This window comes from Lonchura striata, chromosome 2 (genome assembly GCF_046129695.1).
Source record: "Lonchura striata isolate bLonStr1 chromosome 2, bLonStr1.mat, whole genome shotgun sequence".
NCBI classification, from domain to species: Eukaryota; Metazoa; Chordata; class Aves; order Passeriformes; family Estrildidae; genus Lonchura; species Lonchura striata.
In genome coordinates, this window is record NC_134604.1 from 87,167,257 (window position 1) to 87,187,576 (window position 20,320).

A 20,320-nucleotide genomic window follows, 5' to 3' on the forward strand; every position below is an offset into this window, starting at 1 on the left:
TTCTTCTGCCTTTTCACCAGTGAGGAGCCTCATGACAAAAGAAGGTACTGAGAAGCATTACAAACCTAGTACAAACCTAGATACACATATTTCATATGGACACTAAAAATTGTCTTGACAGAAATGTAGGGTTTTTTCATGCTCAGAGACTTAGAGTGCACACCCTTGCCAGATGGGTGGGTATTTTTTGTCAAGCTTCCATACTCTAAAATAAGATCAGCAGGGTTACAGTATGGTAGAAAGATAACTCTGTGAGAAGAAAGGATTCATGTTGGAGTACAAGTAACAGATTTGAGCACTTTTCTGGACTTTCAAATATCAAAATCTTCTGGTTATAGAATCTGAAGCTATTTAATTTCTAGCTTTGAAAAGAACCAGATGTACAGAGCTGAGTACTAAGTCATATTCAGATCAACATCTCAACATAAGATATGACACTGTGTTAATTTGTTGCAGAATATCATGGAATGTGACGTTCATGGATTCATTCACCAGTTTGATGACTTGGTTTACATAAAGGAAAGAGACGTCCCATTGCACTGGTTGTCTATTATGTGACTCAGTTGTCTGGAATTTGCTGTTCCATGTAATAAATTTGCAATCAGTAATTCTTTTTGTTGTCCTTTTTTTATTGAAGCCCATACTAGGCTTCCTTGGGCTATAGTCTAGCATTGCCTGGTGCCAGCTGTAATCAAAGAAAATCCATCATTTCAATATCGACAATTTTAAAATGCAACAGTGAATTTTATAACGTCTTCTTTAATAGGGTCATAAATGATAAGCTTGTCCTTTCGACTAGATAATATATTTCCCAATTATTTCAGAATAGGCATCCTGAACAACACCATACTAAAATCATCATGGACATTTTAATGATTTATTTTGAGTAACTAAGTGCTCAAGTGTAATAATTGATGAATCCAAAGCACTTTGAAAGAAGAGGAACAAGTACTGCTACATACAGATGTTATTTGATCAGATGCATTTTTTTTCAGCCTTGCCTTGCTGGCTATCATAAAGCACAAATGAGGCACTTTTTAGAAATATTCTGAACATCTGCCCTTTTTTTTCTGAAATCATGCATTTGAAAATGTAGTGCAGCTGATTGTGCTTGCGCTGTATGGAATATTTTGGTACGTGGAGACATTTATGGACACAAAACTTTAAGTACTATGCAGTTACTTCCTTAGGAAGAAAAGAGCACAGTAAAATTGAGGCTCTGGAGATACAAATGAGGCTGAATTGATTTCCTTGAGCCCTTTGTTACCCCTCCTTCTCTTTGGCTACTGTGGTATAGTACTGTTCCAGTAATGCTGGCACAGCTGCATGTGAACCAGATTTGCAGATACCTTTGCTTTTAAAAACAAACCCTGAGATACCGGTGTTTTGTCATTTTGTGGGGTTTTTAGTAGGGTTTTATCTGGATAAGTTCCCAGTTTGGGCTGTGTTAACAGAAGTTTGACTGGTAGTTAGAGGGAAGCGATGAGTTGTTTGGCAATTGTTGACAGCATCTAAGGCAGAGTATTCAGTTTGGAGGCTCAGAATACAGGAAGGCCATGGAAAAAGTGGAGTGAGGGCCTCCAAGGTGGTGAGAACTCTATCACTTGCCCCTAAGGTGATGCAAGGGCAACTAGGCTGGTTCAGTCTGGAGGAGGGATGCCTTCAGACTCTCCAGTGCATATGAGGGTCATCAAGCAGACAGCTGTTGTTCAGTGTACTGTCAAATCCTGTAGGGAATTATTAGCCCTTGGAAAGACTACCAAAGGGATGCTGGCTCCTCTGGCCTCTCAGGTATCTTGGACCAGTTAGGATGTCCCTCTGGAAGGACCAACTAAGCCAAATACAAGTGGTGGGGATGCACTCTGTCAATGCAAAAAATAAGAGATAATGATTACGAAAGTACTGCAATAGCACTTCTACCTTGTTTCATCTCAGAGTCCAAAGCTGAAAAGTATCAAATTTTGTTTGGGTCTACATAAGTATTTGTACTGGTATTGGCTGGGATAGAGTTAATCACCTTCATAGCAACTTTTATGGTGCTGGGTTTTAGATCTGTGACCAAAACAGTGTTGATAACACAGTGATATTTTAGCTGTTGCTGAGCAGGGCTTGCACAATCTCAAGACTTGTTTCCCACCCCACCAGTGAGGTGGCTGGGGGTGCACAAGGAGTTGGGAGGTGACACCACTGGGATAGCTGACACAACGCTGAAGGGATATCCCACACTGTATGCTGTCATGCTCTGCCATAAATGTTGGGGAGGAGAAAGGGACAGACAGACACAGACACACACCCCTTCAGAGTGATGGTGCTTGTCTTCCCAAGTCAAAACCAGTGTACAAAACCAAGTCACAGTTAGGTGATGGAGCCTGGCTTTGCTGGAGATAGCTGAACACCTGCCTGCTGATGTAAAGCAATGAATGAATTCCTTGTTCTACTTTGCTCTACCTATTAAACTGTCTTTGTCTCAGCCCACAGCTTTGCTCACCTTACCCTTCTAATTCTCTCCCCATCCTGCTGGGGAAAGTAAACAAGATGGGTGAGGTGATACTGAAGCAGTACTGTACCATAAACAACTTGTGCTGTGCTCTCAGAGTCAGCAAAGGCTTCCTTCACCCGCAGTAGGTTTCAACAATAACATCTATTTGGGCCTTGAAACTTAAATAATGTTTATAAATAGGTGATAATTTTCAGGTGAGAACCTATCTTAGGTTCCTCAGTCATATATCTGTAGTAACTGTGGCTCCTCTGTAAGAAGCACAGAAGAGCTATTCATTGCCCAGTGGAAATCTTTGCTGCCTGAAGCAATTCAAATGTCACCTGTGAAAGAGGAGAAATTAGTAATATAGAAATGCAAAGGTCATCTCTGGCCTGAAATTCATTCTGAATATCCCACTGAAAAACTCACAGCAGAAATTCAGGAGTGCAGACACAGGTGACAACAATTAGAAGCACAGAAATACTTTTGCAAGAAAAAGAGGTGAAAGCTCAGTTATCCCTGTCAGGCAGAGAAGAGAAAAATATAGAATTTTATGTCAAGATATTCAAAGTACTTAGTGTGTTTAGAACAGTAAATTGGGTACTTATCCATCCTCTTGTCATAAAAAGCAGCAAAAAGGGACACTCAATTACACTGAGAAGCAACATGTTTCAGCTGCAAAAGAGAAAATTTTTGTAGCACTTAACTCTTGGAATCAGTTGCCACAGCTTAGAGCGTGTGGTTAAGATCAGCTCGGTGGACTCTTGGAAAGGCAGGGATATTCAGGAGTGCATGTCTTTGTGCCACCTAACTTGATTCAAAAATCACTTCAGGCTGGCCTAGCTGGAGCTGGGCTCAGCAAGGTGCTGTTCAGCAGAGCACACAGCAAGGGACCTGGAAATGCACTGTGGAGGAGCAAGTGCTGCCCAGCCTCACGACATGCTGCTCACCAAAGGGACAGAGCACGAAGCACAAGAGGAAAACCTTCTTGGTGTTTTACTTCCCTCTCTCTGGTCCTTCGTGATCTTGTGCCTTGGACAGCTTCACTCCCTGCTCAGCTCCCACAGGGAAGAGCTCACTTAGTAAATTTTGAGGTGATGGCAAGCTGCGAGGGATGGCAATGCTGCAGGACAGAATCAGCATTCAGAAGAATTACCTTGGCAAAGATACATATGGAAAAAAATATGTACAGCTCACAGAGGATGAGAGGAAGTGACTGCACATAGTGAAGAATAAACAATTGCAGCTTTGCAGCAAAGGGAATGGGTAACTAGACAGTCAAATATCATAGTGTTGAGGAGAACACAAAATACAATGTGGAATGAATAAGAAACTGTAGAGACTGTTACATGGGAGGGCTTGCATTGCTAATGTAGTAAAGCTTCATGTGGAGAGCAATACAGGAGAAGAAAGAGAGGAACAACCAACAAAGAGGAAAGGCAGAGGTCAAGGAAAGTTGGAACTCTGAATGAAGTGGGGTTGATTTGCAAGAAGGAAAGTGTGAGGAGAGGAATGATAAAATGCTTAATTTTAAACTCACCATCCCTGTCAGCATTCATCAATGCCTGTGTTTACTTATTTGCTGGGCTTTTAGAGTCGAGCAGTGATCCCAGGATGTCTACTGGCTGCTTATATGGCAATCACTCTTAAGACTTATTTACCTGTTCTAGACAACTCCCACATTGCAATTGCCATTCCTATACCTTATTAAACAGGGTAGAAACATATCTTTGACTGGGCTGGACTACATAAACTGTCTTCATTGCTCTGATAGGTTTCTGCACGGAACAACTAGAAGGAGCTACTAAGTGTCCTTCAGTCATTTCTGGATCAACTTTTTCCAGTGTACAAAACCAAAAATGAGACTGATTTTATGGCAGGCTATGATTCACCACCTAAAATTTTGACAGTTCTCTGGTGCAAAGAACCTTGTACACCAAACTTCATCTCCCTATTAGCCTTCAACCTGCTAAAAGATCAGTAGAGGAAGTCTGAATGAGAACATAATGCAAACTTGAAAGAAAATAATTCTGGATATATTTACTACAAAGCTTCTGCATGTGGGGATTACTATACAGTCATTTCAGATAGTACCTGCTGGATCATGGCACTGAAAGATGTGTACACATAAATACAGCTTTCTGGAGCACAGCTGTCTAAACATCAACCAGAAAAATTCCTATGCATGGACTAGAACTTCCAGCAGATAATGCAAAAATGTAGAACATGTGTGAACTGACCTCAGAGCACCCAGAGGCAATCGTGTGATCCATCCAAAAAGAAGCAAAATTCAGGAGCCTCATTCAGCATAGCATTAAGGTCATATTTCTTCTCATGAACGTGGTGTGAGCTGATGGGCCACAGCCACCTAACCTGCTGGGCAGCATGATCTCTCCAGTAATGACACCAGAGACCATGCTACATGAAAAAATGACAAAATAGCCTTTGATTATCAGTAGTCTTGTACAACATATTTTCCTCCATTTTTACAGCTCAGTCTAGTCTGCAGGGTTACACAGCCTATGTATAATCTCAGATTATAACCCAAATTCACTACTCTGTGACTTTCAAACGAGCAGCACTTAACTTCCAAGAGGACAACGGTGTTTTGGAATTGCAGTATTGGGACCGGTCAGCAGAGGGCAAGGCCAGCATCAAATCTGGGATGCTCAAAGCAGAGGCACTCTGGGCTTTACCCCTCTCCACGGTGCTATGCTTGACCAGCTCGGGTAGCGAATGGGTTCAGACCTTGTGTATCCCTTGTGCTCACCAAGACAAGACTGTCTCAGCCCATAACTTGGGATGTTTCCTCTCCTTACACAGCAAGTGAAAGTGACAGACCATATCAGGCTTATAAACACACAAATCTCAGTGCAAAGTGAACTACAAGCACCCTGCACAACCAAGACATCCGTCAACAGCATCCAGTCCTCTAGACAGGTAAAAGAAGAGCTTTTCCAGGCATCATTTCACCCCCATGCTTCCATCTGCTCACCACTTCATTGAATTGCGGAGCACCATGTGCACACATTCCCTAATGGGTGTTATTGAAGACATCTATTTTCCTTGACACCCTGGTGCCAGGGCATAACTAAGTTAGGAGAGTAACACCACATCAAGATAAATGTGTTTTGCAGCATCAGTAACAAGAGAGAAGCCAGAGGAACTGTGTTTTGAATGGGTTATTTTTGCTTTGATTTTTAACTAAGTCACATACCAGCCTCAGCTACAGGTGACTGAGCTAAGTTGAAGCCTATAGCATGAGACATGAGAACTAGTAATGTGCCAAAATACCATGCAATTAATGTCTTGTTTCTTCAAAATAAATGAGCACTTTGGTGATCAAGAGAAGAAGTAAAATTATTGCTATTGCATTTGTAGTTTGAAGAGGCTCTCCTATACTGTATGAAAAAAAATTTTTATCGCAATTTCATTAGAATGACCTAGAGGTATGATTTCTAAACTTACCAAGCACTTTATTGAACAGGGTACTACCTGTGGGTATGAAGCTAAGCATCTTCACTGATAACACCTTTCTATCTTCCCCCTTTGTGAAAAAGGGTATGGTTACATAGCCTCAACATTTTTCTATGTTACTCTGTGCATTTCTGTTCAAAATCATCCAGAGTGCCTATTATTCAACCTGGATAGAACCCTAACTTTCCAAGGAAGCCAAATGTTCATTATCTGGATAGTTGTCCGAACTTGCTCCCAATGCCTATGTTTGGAACAAATAATGGCATAAATGACCATAATAGACTAGTAATATTTGAGAGCTTATCTTATAATCAAATAAGACACTTGATTGATTAAAAACTTGTTTACTGATTACATGAATGCATCATTATTTATCAGTGTAATTAGTGCTACTCCAGTAAATGTTTAAATACTCCTTAGCACATGTTTTGCAAAACTGGGTTCTGAGTTCTGCATTTTTCCCCTCTCAGAGTGGCAACTCCTCTATGAAAAAAGTGAAGCCCAGAACAAACCAACTTTTCTCATTGTTCTAGCCCCAGGTTTCTGAGGATCTATAATTTCACTGTTGATGTGTTGTAAGGCAGCAGTGAAGAGCCATAACTGTTTGTTTCCTCTTCAGCAGCAGAACATTTGATCTGTTGGTGGCCAATGCCAGGGCTGGTTTGAAGCTTAATGAGCTGCATTAAGTTTTAACAAGTGTTGTGGAAGAAAGAATGTCTAGAAAATATCAGTAGTGCTTTTGTGTAAGCAACAGGACAGCAGGTATAAATGCAGAGCTAGAACAACCAGAAAGTATCCTGATATTCTTCTTGCTTGACAAGCTTTATAGTGTAAACAAAAGAGTATCACCCAGTTCTTCCTGCCAAAAAGGGAGTTATTCTTTTCTTTATTCTATTGTGAAATGCTACCTCACATAAATTTTACATTTGCTTCCTGCTGACATCTGTGCTGCTCTTTTCTTCATCTCTCATTCTATTTTTATAGCATTTTCATCTCCATTCTCACACTGTTTCTTACCACTTCAGAACTATTTTTCATCAATGACAACTTCTGCTTAACCCTTTCCTCCTCCTGCTGCCCCAGCACAGAGTATCCCAATACAGAGGGAAAAGGCAGTGAATATGCTCTGAAGAAGAACATGCTATGAAGCAGAGACCAGAACAAGTCTCCTTTGAGAGGTCCTGCTGCTTGTTAACTACAGTCAAAGTTAGTTAAATGCCCCTGAATACAGAAGAGCCTTTTTTTTTAAAGATGCAAGAATTACTATTTAAAAAAAATTATGGATCTATAGAAGAAAACCAACAGACTTTGGAGGGGAGAAGGTGGGGGGAGTAGACCCCTTCTCAAGTTCTTGAGAACTTCGTGCAATGGAAAACACTGAATTTGTCATCTGTGTTAGGAGAAGACATGGCACTACCACATTCTGCATGCTTTTCCCTGATAGAGATTTGGAGCGATGGAGCAGTCCAAAGAGAGGCAGATGCTCACTACAGTTTTACGTGCAAAAAGGGTTTAAAAGACACAGGGTTACTAATCTTTAAAGCAGAGTTATCCTCTGAGGCATTGAACTAATTGCTCCAAGACACAGTGTGTGTCTTGACTCCTTTCCCTGCTCCACAACACTTACCTGCAACAGTTTTCCAAATGTAACTATGTACTTAACTTTTTAAGAAGTTATTCAGATGCTATGCTGGGCTATTTTTAAAAATTTCATTTTCTCTGTTCTTCCATCCATGAGAAAAGGAGACCAGAGTGTTGCATTCTAGAAACTTTATTGCACACTTTTAAAATGCCTTAAAATCAGTTGATAAAATACTTGAAGGAAACATAAATTAGTGGTGCTGAGCCCCCATAATTGCACGGACAAGACTAGGGAGAACAAGTTTCACTGGCTGCCCCTATATTCTTGAGAAGAAGCAACACTTCCACTAGATTTCTTTGGAAGGAGCTGAGAAAGGATATTTGGCATAACCCCGCCTTGAGGAATGGTCACACAGGCAAAGAGCTTGTTCAGCTCATCATCACTTCTCACAGCCAGCTGAATGTGCCTGGGCAGGATCTTCACCTGCCTGCTGTCACGCGCAGCGTTCCCCGCCAGCTCCAGCACCTCTGCTGTCACATACTCCATCACCGCAGCCAGGCAGACAGCAGTGGCAGAGCCAATCCTGTCTGCGTACTTCCCTCTCCTCAGGAGTCCATGGACACGGGCCACAGGGAACTGCAGACCTGCCTTGGACGACTTGCTCTTCTTTGCTCCACTTCCAGGGTTGCCAGCCACTGCTTGTTTCTTTCCACGTCCAGACATTCTGGCAGGCGAGGAGACACAGAGGGCTGGAGGGCTTCAAAACTTGGGCTACAGCTAATGGATAGCAAGAGGAGGCAACAGCAAGGTCAGTGCTGCTCTTCCACATCAAGCAGAAAGCTCATTCTTCTCTTGAGGAAAGAGCTCACCGCACACCACAGTTCATCAACAGCAGAGCTAAAATTTTAACAGTTATTGCCCTTTTACAGCCTGCCTTTTTGGAGAAGGATCTCATTGCAAAACCTGTCAAGGGTTATTGAAGTTAGATATGAAGGGCTCAAAAGAAGACAAGCTTCCCCTGCTACTTGGAATGTATTTAGGGTTGAGGCACAGTGGGTTTTCTTCAGCAAGATTTTTTTTAAACACCACAACTGTTACCTCAAAGCTAACTTGAGGCCTGTCTCTTCCTTCAAGAGCAATCTGCATTACAACTTCTACTATCGAGTAACAACTTCCCTCCATTTCAAATCTAAAAATGGAAAAATTCTTGCAGCCTACATCTTGTTATATCCAAAATACTTCAGGACTTTTTCACACATTTCATATGGCTTTAAATTAATTCCCTAAATGGTATTCTCTGGCTTATTTGAGAATACTACTGGAGGTCTTCTGTACCAAGAAAAGGATAAACTTATTTGGACAGCACTATGCAGACGGAAGAACAGAAATTACCACCTCATGACAAAGGAAATTCAGCCCAGCTAGGACATTCTTGCAACTGGAGTAGCAAAACTACTTATTTATAACATTTCTAGTCTATAAGTAAATGGGGCTGGTTAACTTCCAGTACACCTGGCTACAACATACAAAAACACCCATCACTACATTAACATGTAGGGGTTTTACTAAGAGATTTAATTATTTAAGAAAAATCAGAATGAGCTTTGAAAAGAATGTGAAAAAATAGTAAAAGTTAAAAAACCCAGCTCCTAATAAAATCCAAGCAAACAAAGTCCTTCCTTATAACTCCTTATCCCTATTACCAGACAATACTTTTTCTAAATTATTCACAGTACAGTCATACTGTGTAATACAGGCAGCTATCTTACAAAATAACATGAAGTCCACAACCCCAAATCTTCCCCAATGCATCATAAATTAAAAGTACATCACATTACCTTCAAAAATTCTTATTTTGTCCTAGTCTGTACCTTACTACAATCTACACTCAAGCACAAACAAGCCACATAACACCTCAACCCCAGGCTCAGAACCTTTTTATTACTAACTTTTTGTTCTCATCACTGCATCACCTGGATAATTAATGAGTCATTTACACACATGCTTCATCTTCCTTCACCTAATCCCTGATTTGGGGCAAAAAGAAGAAATACATTACAGCTGCTCAGAAGCAAATTGGCTGGGGTGAGGGGGAAGAAGGCAGGCTGTCTGCAAGGGCTGAACCATAGCTACATTTCAGCCTCACTATGACACTGCCAGTTCTCACTTACTCTAGCTGGAGTATTTCTGTCTGCGTGCTATGTGTAAAAATAGCCTTTCTTTTTTTCTGCTGAAGCTTGCTTTAGAAAGTACATAGGAAAAATGGGCTTTGTAAATATATTTTTAGTTGGGTGGGAAGAGAAAACTGTGTTTTGCTTTAGATGTGTCCTGAGTAGAGTCATGCTTGGTTCACATTGTGTCTGAGCCCCACCAAATGATGTGATGGGGCTGCTCCCTTTTCTGGTAAGTCTGTCCCAGATGAGGCTCGGAGTTTATTGTGGTTCTGGTGCTGAGGGTGCTTGGCTAGTTCCTCTTCTTTCGCCTGAGCAAAAACCTCACCTCAGGTAAAGGAATATTTTTGAGCAGCCTTTAAAGAAATGAGTGCTCACTTCTTGCTCATGCTCTTTTTGTGTTTGTTTTCTGGCATTCAAAGGAGTTTCCAACCAGCAACATACAAGAGCCTTGGGTGTGAATGGTATTTCAGCCACAGAAGATGACTATTTAAACCAGAGGGTACTCCCAGAAGCCAGGCTCTGGCAAAACACTCAGACAACAAAACTGTCATGAACAGTTCAGCCTTTGGTTCTGCCTGTCAGACACCAGATGTGGGTCACAGCTTCACAGCATCTGCATTTGTGGCACCCACCCACTTTTCTTACACGGATGAGCATTTAGTCTAAGCTGAGTGAGGTTGAGTTTCCTGCCACCTCAGGGCATTGAACAGCCAGTATGGGGTACCCTCTGCACGTCCAAATGCTCACCATAAGGACTGATGTCCTCTCAAAGCACAGCTGTCCATTTCTTCTAATTCAGAGACAGAAAAGGTGCCTGTGCCTTCCCTTCAGCAACCCAGACTTAGCTCAGAGAAAGTGGCCAGCCCACTCCAGAATAACTGGCTGTTAATGGGATGCCCACAATCTTATACATGTGGAAGTGGGGCTTCTAAATTTTCATTTCAGGCCCTTGCCAGAGCCGAGACAGTCCTTGCTCCACATGCTTAAACACACTCTTAAGACCTGCTGGCAGGTTCTTTAGGGCTCTTTCATGGGGACTGAGATCTGGGTAAGCATGCTGTCCATTGGGCTAGAGCATAAAAGGAGGGGAAGGGAGGCAGGAGCAGGTCTCTTCCCTCTGCTATGTCTCTTGGAAAAGAAAGCTGAAAAGATCTGCTCAGTTCTTCAAAAGGGCAGGTCTAGGTGCCTGTTTGTATTGTGATAAAGGGATATGATTCATGCTAACTAAATTGTAACTATATCAATAATTGTTATAAAGTAATAGAGGAAAAGCAGATGGGCCCCTTCATGGATGTTAGGTGTGAAAAACAGGATACAGGATGTAGTATTGAGATAAGCAAGATCCCAAAACAGAATTGGCCTTGGGATGAACAAAGTTGGGATGATTCCCAAAGCAGAATCAGCCTTGGGATGAGCAAAGTTGGGATGATCCCAGATATGGAATCTAAGTTGTGGTTTTATCTATGAAATAATACGACTGATTTGGAATATAATGCTTACTTATATAGCACAAAGCTTAGTGCATGCGTGCAACCTGTAAGGTTATTCAGAGGACAGTGAGGAAGACAGCAAGCCTTCCTCTGAAAAGACCACCAAAAAGCCAGGAGACCCCCTAACAACAAGAGGAGCACCATGCAGTGTAGTGACATAGATTTCAAGAATCAAAAATAGGAGGAGATTTACAGAAAAATATTGATGAATATGTATTGGCATACAGTACATAAGTTTAGTTTGGATTCCTTTGTTTCATACGTGAGACAGGGTGAGAAGCCCTCCCTGTACCCCAGTTGGTTTTGCTTATGCTTTATATGAACCTTAATCATACTTAATTAGTCACTCCCAATTTTTTTTTTGTATATGCTTGATTATATTGAGCATACTTGATTGTATTAATTTCTAAAAAATTTGAGTTCAATTAAAATTGCTGCTAAATTCAATTTTGTTGTTTATTAAATTAGACATATAGAACTTCATTTATAACAGTATGGAATAGGGTGGGATCCCAAACGGATTTGGGTCACCACATGCAACACTCTTTTCAGTGTTTTCTGAGTGACACTTTAACATAGACTCAAAACTGAAATAAAAGTAACTATCAAGAGACAAATTTCTGGTAATACCAGTTGGCTATGATCCAATCCTAATAATACTACAAGTATTAAAGCTGATTGTGCCTAATAAGAATAGATAATACAGGCTTGATTGCTTATTTTATTTTATTAGCAGATTAGGGAAAGAAAAAACGAAGATTAACAAGTGGGGAAATAAAAGAGGGTATGAAATACAAACAGCTAAAAAAGGGTCAGTGGAAACAAAAGTTACAGGGAATCGCAGAGAGAGACTGGAAGGGACCACAGGGAGTCGCCTGCCCAACGTCCCTGCTCAAGCGTGGTTACTCTGTGTCAGGCTGGACGGGGCTTGCAGCAACCTGGTTTACGGGAAGGCGTGAATCCCCGCGGCAGGGCGATTTACGATCTTCACACGCCGTTCAACCCAAACTACTCCGTCACCCTTCCCACCGCCGGGCCCATCCTTATTAGGCGGCGCGGGCAGCGGCGGCGCCGGGCCCGCCCCGCCGGCAGCGCCGCCTCCTCCGGCCGCGCCGCGCACGCCGGGACCGGCCCTGCCCGGCCCTGCCCGGCGCCCCTGCCCCGGCCCTGCCCGGCCCGGCCCGGCGCCGCTGCCCCGGCCCTGCCCGGCCCGGCCCTGCCCGGCCCGGCTCGGCCTGGCCCCGCCGGCACCATGCAGGTGAGCAGCCGCCGTGCCCCGCGGCCCGCGCCCGGCCGTGTGCGGGCCGAGCCCCGCCGGCGGCCCAGAGCCGAGCCCCGCCGGCGGCCGAGGGCCGAGCCCCGCCGGCGGCCGAGGGCCGAGCCCCGCCGGCGGCCGAGGGCCGAGCCCCGCCGGCGGCCCAGAGCCGAGCCCCTCCGGCGGCCCAGAGCCGAGCCCCGCCGGCGGCCCAGAGCCGAGCCCCTCCGGCGGCCCAGAGCCGAGCCCCGCCGGCGGCCGAGAGCCGAGCCCCGCCGGCGGCCCAGAGCCGAGCCCCGCCGGCGGCCCAGAGCCGAGCCCCGCCGGCGGCCCAGAGCCGAGCCCCGCCGGCGGCCCAGAGCCGAGCCCCGCCGGCGGCCCAGAGCCGAGCCCCGCCGGCGGCCCAGAGCCGAGCCCCCCGGCGGCCGCGGGCCGAGCCCCGCTCCCGGCCGTGTGAGAGCCGAGCCCCCCGGCGGCCGAGAGCCGAGCCCCGCTCCCGGCCGTGTGAGAGCCGAGCCCCCCGGCGGCCGAGGGCCGAGCCCCGCCGGCGGCCCAGAGCCGAGCCCCGCTCCCGGCCGTGTGAGAGCCGAGCCCCCCGGCGGCCGAGAGCCGAGCCCCCCGGCGGCCCAGAGCCGAGCCCCGCTCCCGGCCGTGTGAGAGCCGAGCCCCCCGGCGGCCGCGGGCCGAGCCCCGCCGGCGGCCCAGAGCCGAGCCCCGCTCCCGGCCGTGTGAGAGCCGAGCCCCGCCGGCGGCCCAGAGCCGAGCCCCGCTCCCGGCCGTGTGAGAGCCGAGCCCCGCCGGCGGCCCAGAGCCGAGCCCCGCTCCCGGCCGTGTGAGAGCCGAGCCCCCCGGCGGCCCAGAGCCGAGCCCCGCTCCCGGCCGTGTGAGAGCCGAGCCCCCCGGCGGCCGAGGGCCGAGCCGCCCTCGGGGCAGAGCTGGGTGTTGTTCGGGGCTGTTCCCGGCGGTGTTGTTCGGGAGCTCCGTGGCTGGGTTTGTGGCAGTGTGTTGCTTTTTTTGCAGCTACGGTACTCATTGCACTACTGTAGTGAGCGGTCGGCGTTTCAGGCACTGCATCAGTGTGATAATAAATGATAGTAAATGCGGGGTCGAGGGAAAGGTGACCGCCGTCAGAGAAGGGGGTGAAGATATCTAGTGTTGTGTTTGCTGAGCTACGTTGTTCTTTTTCTTTATTTTCTTATGTTTCTTCTCCCCTTCTGCCCCCTACCCCTCCCTTCCTGTCCCCGATAGTCCGTAAGTACTGGGGCTTAGTCGAAGGTATAGGGTTATATGGCTGTGAACAGACCTGCTGTAAGGTGTACTGAAGCGGGCTATAGCAAAGCAGTATGTATGCTCAGTTTCTAAAGTTCCTAGGCCAAGATAGCAAGGAAGCACAATCAACCTGTGGGTGTTTATCACCGAGATTTCTTGTATTTAAAAAAATAAAATTGCCTGCTAAATAGGAAAAGCATATACTCAGCTACTCAGCTTTTCAACAATACATAGGGGTGTGTTGACCTTGTTTTGCAGGATTATTGCAACTATTTTACAGAAAAATCTCAGGAATAGTCTAGCTATAGACTTAGATCTGAATCCTTAGCAATGGTCTTGGCTGACAGAGATGGCTTGCTTTTCTCTAAGCACTTACATAGTCACTCTGACTTGAATATAGCAAGGAGACTTCCCATGTACTGAGAGCTAGGTCTGTAAGGTTTGTCCCTGTGTGTGTCTTGTCACTAGTGCTTCCTGATGCAGTGACCATTGGTTTGGTGGCCTGTCCTGCTGAGAGTCTATAAGGAAGCTCTCTGGCTAGCATGCTTCTGTGTCACCCAGCTAATACCCTCTCCTTTCATTGCACTTTGTGAGAGATGCAGCAGTGGTTACAATGCTTCAAACTTTGGTACCCAGCCAAGACCTCCTCTATGTGCTGTGAGTGTGATGGAATAAAACAAAGTCAGTCTTCAGGGTGCTGCAGGTCTGGGGCTGGAAAGAAGCCTCAAGGTCAGGAGGATTTGCACTGTGATTTTCTGGCACCATCCGTCCAGTTACCAGTTTAGCAGCTGTGTTAAATTCCGAACTTCTGTAAAGTTCACCTTGAAGAAATACCCATGTGTTGTCCTGTTCTAGGATCCAAATAAAGACACGGAGTGGAATGACATTCTGCGCAAGAAAGGTATCCTTCCTCCAAAGGAAAACCTGGAGGAACAGGAACGGGCAAAGGAAGAGGAGCAGTTTGCCATCCTTCAGAAATCTCTGGGTGAGTGACCAGCCAACTCAGGCAGCAGCAGAACAAGCCTTGGAATGGCTCCTGGGGGAAGCTTTCTCAAAGAAATGACCAGCATCAATATTTATAAGCCTGTAAAGCAATGTGTCATTTTCCGGGTCTGTGGGGATACCAAAGCTTCAGCTGTGCAGGATGATCAGCTGTTAATGGTATCAAACAAATGCATTCCTGAACACATGGATTCTTCCAGCACATTAAAGCTTTGTTCTTCTTATGAGCTCTGTATTTTTATGGAAGTAAATGTTTAGAAACTGAAGCACAGTGCAAAGGGAGTCTGCTAGGTGAATGTGCATGGCTGTGCTGCAGCTGCAAAGCTTGAAAGCTTGTGCAGGTAGTTGGGTGCTAGTCTAGGCAGCCTTCAGCTCAGAGGCCTTTTCCATCATATTCTTTTCATGTGTATGTCTAAAGCACATAGCACTTCCTAACAATCCAGTAGGAGTAATAATGACAGGTTGAGAAAGCTGGGGTAGCTAGCCTGGAGTGGAGAAGGCTCAGGGGCAAAGGGACTGAAAAAAGAGCTGGGGAGGGACTTTTTAGAATCCTAGAATAGAACCATAGAATATCCTGAGTTGGAAGGGACCCACAAGGATCACTGAAGTCCCAACACCTAAGGGCAACTCCAACTTTACGAGACCATATAGTGATAGATAGCACAAGGGGGGATAGCTTTAAGGTGAAGGACAGTAGGCTTAGATTAGATATTTAGAAGAAATTCTTTGCTGTGAGGGTTATGAAGCACTGGAACAGGCTGCCCAGAGAAGCTGTGGATGTCCCATTGCTGAAGTGTTCAAGGCCAGGTTTCATGGGCCTTAGAGCAACCTGGTTTAGTGGAAAGTGTCCCTGCCCTTGGCAGAAAGGGTTGGAGCTGGATGATTTTTAAGGTGCCTTTCAACCCAAGCCATTCTATTATTCTAAGATAATATTTTAAAAAATCCACAGCATACTTTCTATTAATCTGTCTTTAGAGTAAATAAATTCTGTTGGACTGATGAAAGTTAATGAGTGTTAATCCTGGAATGAGATTTTTGCTGATTTAATGTTTCTTCTATTCTAGTGAAAACTTATGAGGACATGACTCTGGAAGAGCTAGAAGAGAATGAAGATGAATTTAATGAGGAAGATGAGAGAGCTATTGAAATGTACAGGTCAGGGCAGTGTGCAGAATTTGGCTTTAATGATAATTGGAGGGTCTTTCTTTTATATGCTTTTAGATATTGTTGAAGAGAAAGGATGTTTTTAAGATGATGGAAGAAGGGGGTTGTGTTTCTGCTGTCTTGTGGAGCTTCTAAGTGTCTTTAAAAGGATAACAGCGTTTGAATTCAGTATCCTTTATCTACAGCCTAGCTTTGCAGAGATAATGTGCACCTGCTGAGTGTATGGCCAGGGAACCTGAGAGCTTTGAAAATCACCTCCAGTATTTCCTAATTTTTGTGTGAATGAGATTAAGGTGCTGCAGATTTGCATAATTAGTGGTGGTTTCCCTCTATCTCGTAACATCTCTCATGGCTTTTGCCATTTAGTTTGGTAGTGTGTTATGTGCAGAAGAAATGTCTAGTGAAGCCAGAAATGAGAGAAAAAAAGCATTTCACTAAACACAGATTTACTTCTTGCACGTGGCTTTAGCCTATGATGCAAATACAAGAGCATGTACTGTGTCATTTTGCTTTTATTGCTCTGGGATTAGAAGTTTGTAATTTGTCTCTGAAGTCTAGGCCTCAACCAGCTCCTTCAAGTTATGTTCTGTCAAAAAATGCATCTATTCACAAGATGTCTTTTTCATTCCTGGCTATTCAGGCAGCAAAGGTTAGCAGAAATGAAGGCAGCTCAAATGAAGAATAAATTCGGGGAAGTTCTGGAGATTTCAGGAAAAGATTATGTTCAAGAGGTTACAAAAGCTGGAAAAGATATATGGGTAGTCTTACACCTCTACAAGCAAGGGTAAGATTTTTTTCTTTAAACCATTAAGCCCTGCACTGTCAATAGCTGAAAATGCTCCAAGGTAAATGTGTAGTTATTTTAGAACTAAGGACTGATTTTGGAGTTCTAAGAAATAAAAACAAATTAGTAATTTTAATACTATTGAGTCAAGACTGCTGAATGTTCATGAATCTTCATTCTAGAATGATGTTACCAGGAGGTGGCTTTTTTGTACATCTCTATAACACAGCAAGATGTGTACCATACAGCTTCCATAGAGTTAGCTGCTGCCACTGAAATATCCAAGCTTTGGAAATTATTCTGGATTAAATGCAAGGGGCTGTGATTGGTTTCCAGTGGTGTACAAATGGAGTGAGAAAGGTTTGCTGTCCTGTCATCATCATAGAAATCCTTGTCAAAAAGGTCTGTTAACGTTGCTAGATTTTTTTTTTTGAAAGTTTATAAATACTTGCTGCTGTTTTTTGTCTCTAATTGCCTCATAGGTGTTGATCATCATTTGCATACCTTCTTCCCGGAGCAGCTTTGCTTTTATTTTGCCTGTGCTTATGCAGTTTCTAAGTATCTTAAATTCATTAACCAGTTTCCCTGAATACAAAGGGGGTAGAGGGAAAGGTTGCATTACTAATATATTAAGACAAAAAACTCACCACACACCAAAATCTCCAGTGGTGATGATCTCCTTTGAATGCTGGAATACAGAAGTTGCTTCTGGTACTTTTGCCTTTCCAGAAAGTCATTAATCTGATATTTCTGACCTTTCTTCTGGAACTGTTTATTTTTTAAATTGTCTCTTGTTTTCTCCTCATGTGTGTCTGCTACTGTTCTTCACAGAATTCCGCTCTGTGCCTTAATAAATCAACATATGAGCGGGCTTGCAAAGAAGTTCAGAGATGTGAAATTCATCAAAGCTATCTCTACCACCTGCATTCCCAACTACCCCGATAAGAACCTGCCCACGATATTTGTGTACCTGGACGGAGACATCAAAGCTCAGTTCATTGGGCCTTTGGTGTTTGGTGGCATGAACCTGACAAGGGATGGTAAGTGTCTGCATCTCTGCTCTTCCAAAGGAAAAGGCAAACTGTTTTGCTGGGAATGAGAGAAATGTGGTTTAGGAGAAGGGACGTACTGAAAACGATATTAGATTTTTTTTTCACCCCTATGGCTCAACCACATGGCTGTCTTGTAAAAGCAGTGATAGGCCAACATGTAGGTATCTGTCTTGTGTGTGCAAGTATTTATGCCTTGTGTTGGGTGAAACAAATTTTGCTGGATATATTAAAGGGTAAACAGTACCCATGTATGTTCTTAGGGTGTCTTGGACATGAACAACTGCCCTTGCCTGCAGTGACATGATAATCTGTGCACTTGCCTACTGGATTATAGGGCTCCTTGTTTCATTTTCAAGATGATGGCATATGTTTGCCTGTTGTCCCTGACCGAGTCAGCTTAATTCAGTCATCACAGAAAGCTGTGTACTGAAATTTCTGCACTTTTCTTTTATGTTTTCCTTCTCCCCTAAGCATAGGTGCCTTCCACTGAAGATTAAAGAAAGTGTGAGGCTGTGTTCATTATTCTGTAATATCTGAAAAAAATTAGATTTGATGATAGGATTGTCAGCAGGAGTAGGTGAAAGGTTTCAACTGAATGTGTTGTATTGACTTTCTACCACTTCTGGAAAGCAATTCAGTCCAATTTGGCCTACTGCTGGTGGTGAAGTCTCTATTTACTGTCTAAAGGAACTAATATTTAGTGTGTGATGTAGAGGCAAATGGGTGAATTCTATTTATCAGGTACATCCCTGGAAAATACCTATAATTCAGATGTGTAAATAAAATTTCCACAATTTTTTCCCTTTATTAAGTTCATTCCCTGCCTCTTCTGATTGTGATGAGCTCAGTATATGATGGGAACAGCTGTAATGTATGAGCAGTATTCCTTCACTGGCAATAGATGTGCAAATATGTCTCTGCCCTTATGTGGTTAGAAGGAGGTAGAGTTCACTTTCACAGGAGAGTTGCCTCTAAAGCTGCTGCTCTGTATCTATCACCTCTTTTGCACTCCTGGTTGCAAGGTGAGCAGGGTGACACTGGGGATGTCACTGGTGGGTACAGAGCAATAGCTTGACTTTCGTGCCCTGGGCTGAGACCTGTGCCAGCACTAGGCACTGGGAAAGGAGGGCTTGGCTGGAGCTGGTGTGGTAAACAGGGCAGGAGCTTGGATCTGGGTATGGAAGAAGAAGAGGAGGAGGGCCCTGGTGTGGTGGTGGTAGGATGATAAGGGAAGTCATCTGGGGAGCCAAGGGTGGGCTTCCTCCAGTTTGTTCCCCTACATTCATTACTCTTGTTTTGCACTGCACAGAATTAGAGTGGAAGATTTCTGAGTCGGGTGCCATCAAGACAGACCTTGAAGAGAACCCCAGGAAGCAGATCCAGGACCAGCTCATGTCCTCAATCAGGGCATGTGTCCCAGCCAGAGGGGAGAGTGACTCAGAGGATGACTAATTCCTGCGACTGCATCCAGATTGATGCAGTGCACTTGCAGCCAGTGTTCCCACCTCAAGCACTGGAGACACTCCTCAAGGCCTTGCTGAGCCCTAGAAAGGGTAGCCTTTCAAGACATCCATTCTAGAAACCTCTAGAAACTAAAGCATTTTATGTTTTTTAAAAATTTCAGCTTCACTTAAGATGCTGAAAGACATTTTGTATAGTGAAGCCTGAGCAAATCTTACTCAAAGGTTTTAAAATATAGACGTGAGTAGAAACATGTCTCTTGTTATTATTTTAATAGTAAATTGCTGCTTTTTAAAAAAAATTGAAATATGGTCTTAAGTGCACTGTTTTTAACAAGCTTAAATGGTACAAATCAAATCTAAATAGCTGTCTTAAATAATTGCTTATGGCACTTAAATGAGCCATCTCTTAGCCCACTGTGCTCAGACCTCTGACAGCCTGGACTTCACAGAAAGTTGTGGCGGGTGGTACCTACGATGCAGATGCTTCTGAAGGTGATGTGTGGTCCTCTGTGGAGATGTGCTGGCACCAGAGGGACAACATGAGGCTATAAGCTGGTATTCCAGGCATTTTGAGAGAGGCCTTGAGGATGGCCAGCCTCTCCTGGGATCTGCTGAATCCTGAATGCCACTTTTGAGTTAGCAGCACTGTTTCGCCTTTCACAAGGGTTGAACTTTGTGCACCATTTTGCCTGTTAATTGCAGAATGAAACTCAAGACAGTGGTGCTCAAGTGTGAAACTTCTCATTTCTTCAAGCATATCAGAAGTCAGGTGTTCCTGCAGTACTGCCATTGCCAAATGGGAGGAAGGATGATGTTTGAGGAACTGACATCTTGCTATGTTAAAGACTTCCATTTTCCAGCTACAGTAAGTGATGCCTTAGAAGAGCATGAATTTAAATATCACCTTGATTATAGATCTGCTGACATTTGGAGCTGCTTGATTATTTTGGGTTGGATTTAATGTCCACCTACACTTTCAGTTGGTCTACATTCAGGCTAGCAGTCTCCAAGGGTTTTTGCTAATGAGGCTGCCCCAATGCATTTTGTTACTTTGCTGGTGAATTTTTTGGGTGGATGGTAAAGAATGCTATACTCTATAAGCAGTGGTATTTTTAAGATTTTTTTTTTT

General features: G+C 44.2%; 2 protein-coding genes across 3 annotated transcripts; one reads left to right on the forward strand and one right to left on the reverse strand.

Moving 5' to 3' along the window:
• Window positions 1-7,841: 7,841 nt before the first annotated feature.
• On the reverse strand, window positions 7,842-8,261 carry LOC110474900 (histone H2A). The gene has a single exon (XM_021538697.2). It carries the CDS (start codon window positions 8,259-8,261, stop codon window positions 7,842-7,844), a length of 420 nt encoding a protein of 139 aa, XP_021394372.2.
• Window positions 8,262-12,335: 4,074 nt separating this feature from the next.
• On the forward strand, window positions 12,336-19,440 carry PDCL3 (phosducin like 3). 2 transcript variants are annotated; one of them, XM_077781539.1, is made up of 7 exons: window positions 12,336-12,385; window positions 12,440-12,460; window positions 14,582-14,711; window positions 15,793-15,883; window positions 16,533-16,676; window positions 17,508-17,716; window positions 19,038-19,440. In XM_077781539.1, the coding sequence occupies exons 2-7, from the start codon at window positions 12,455-12,457 to the stop codon at window positions 19,178-19,180; spliced, it is 723 nt and encodes a 240-aa protein (XP_077637665.1). In that variant the 5' UTR covers window positions 12,336-12,385; window positions 12,440-12,454; the 3' UTR covers window positions 19,181-19,440. The 2 variants fall into 2 exon arrangements, with proteins under 2 accessions (XP_077637665.1, XP_077637664.1); XM_077781538.1 differs by lacking the exon at window positions 12,336-12,385 and having other exon boundaries at window positions 12,388-12,460.
• The last annotated feature ends 880 nt before the right edge of the window (window positions 19,441-20,320 follow it).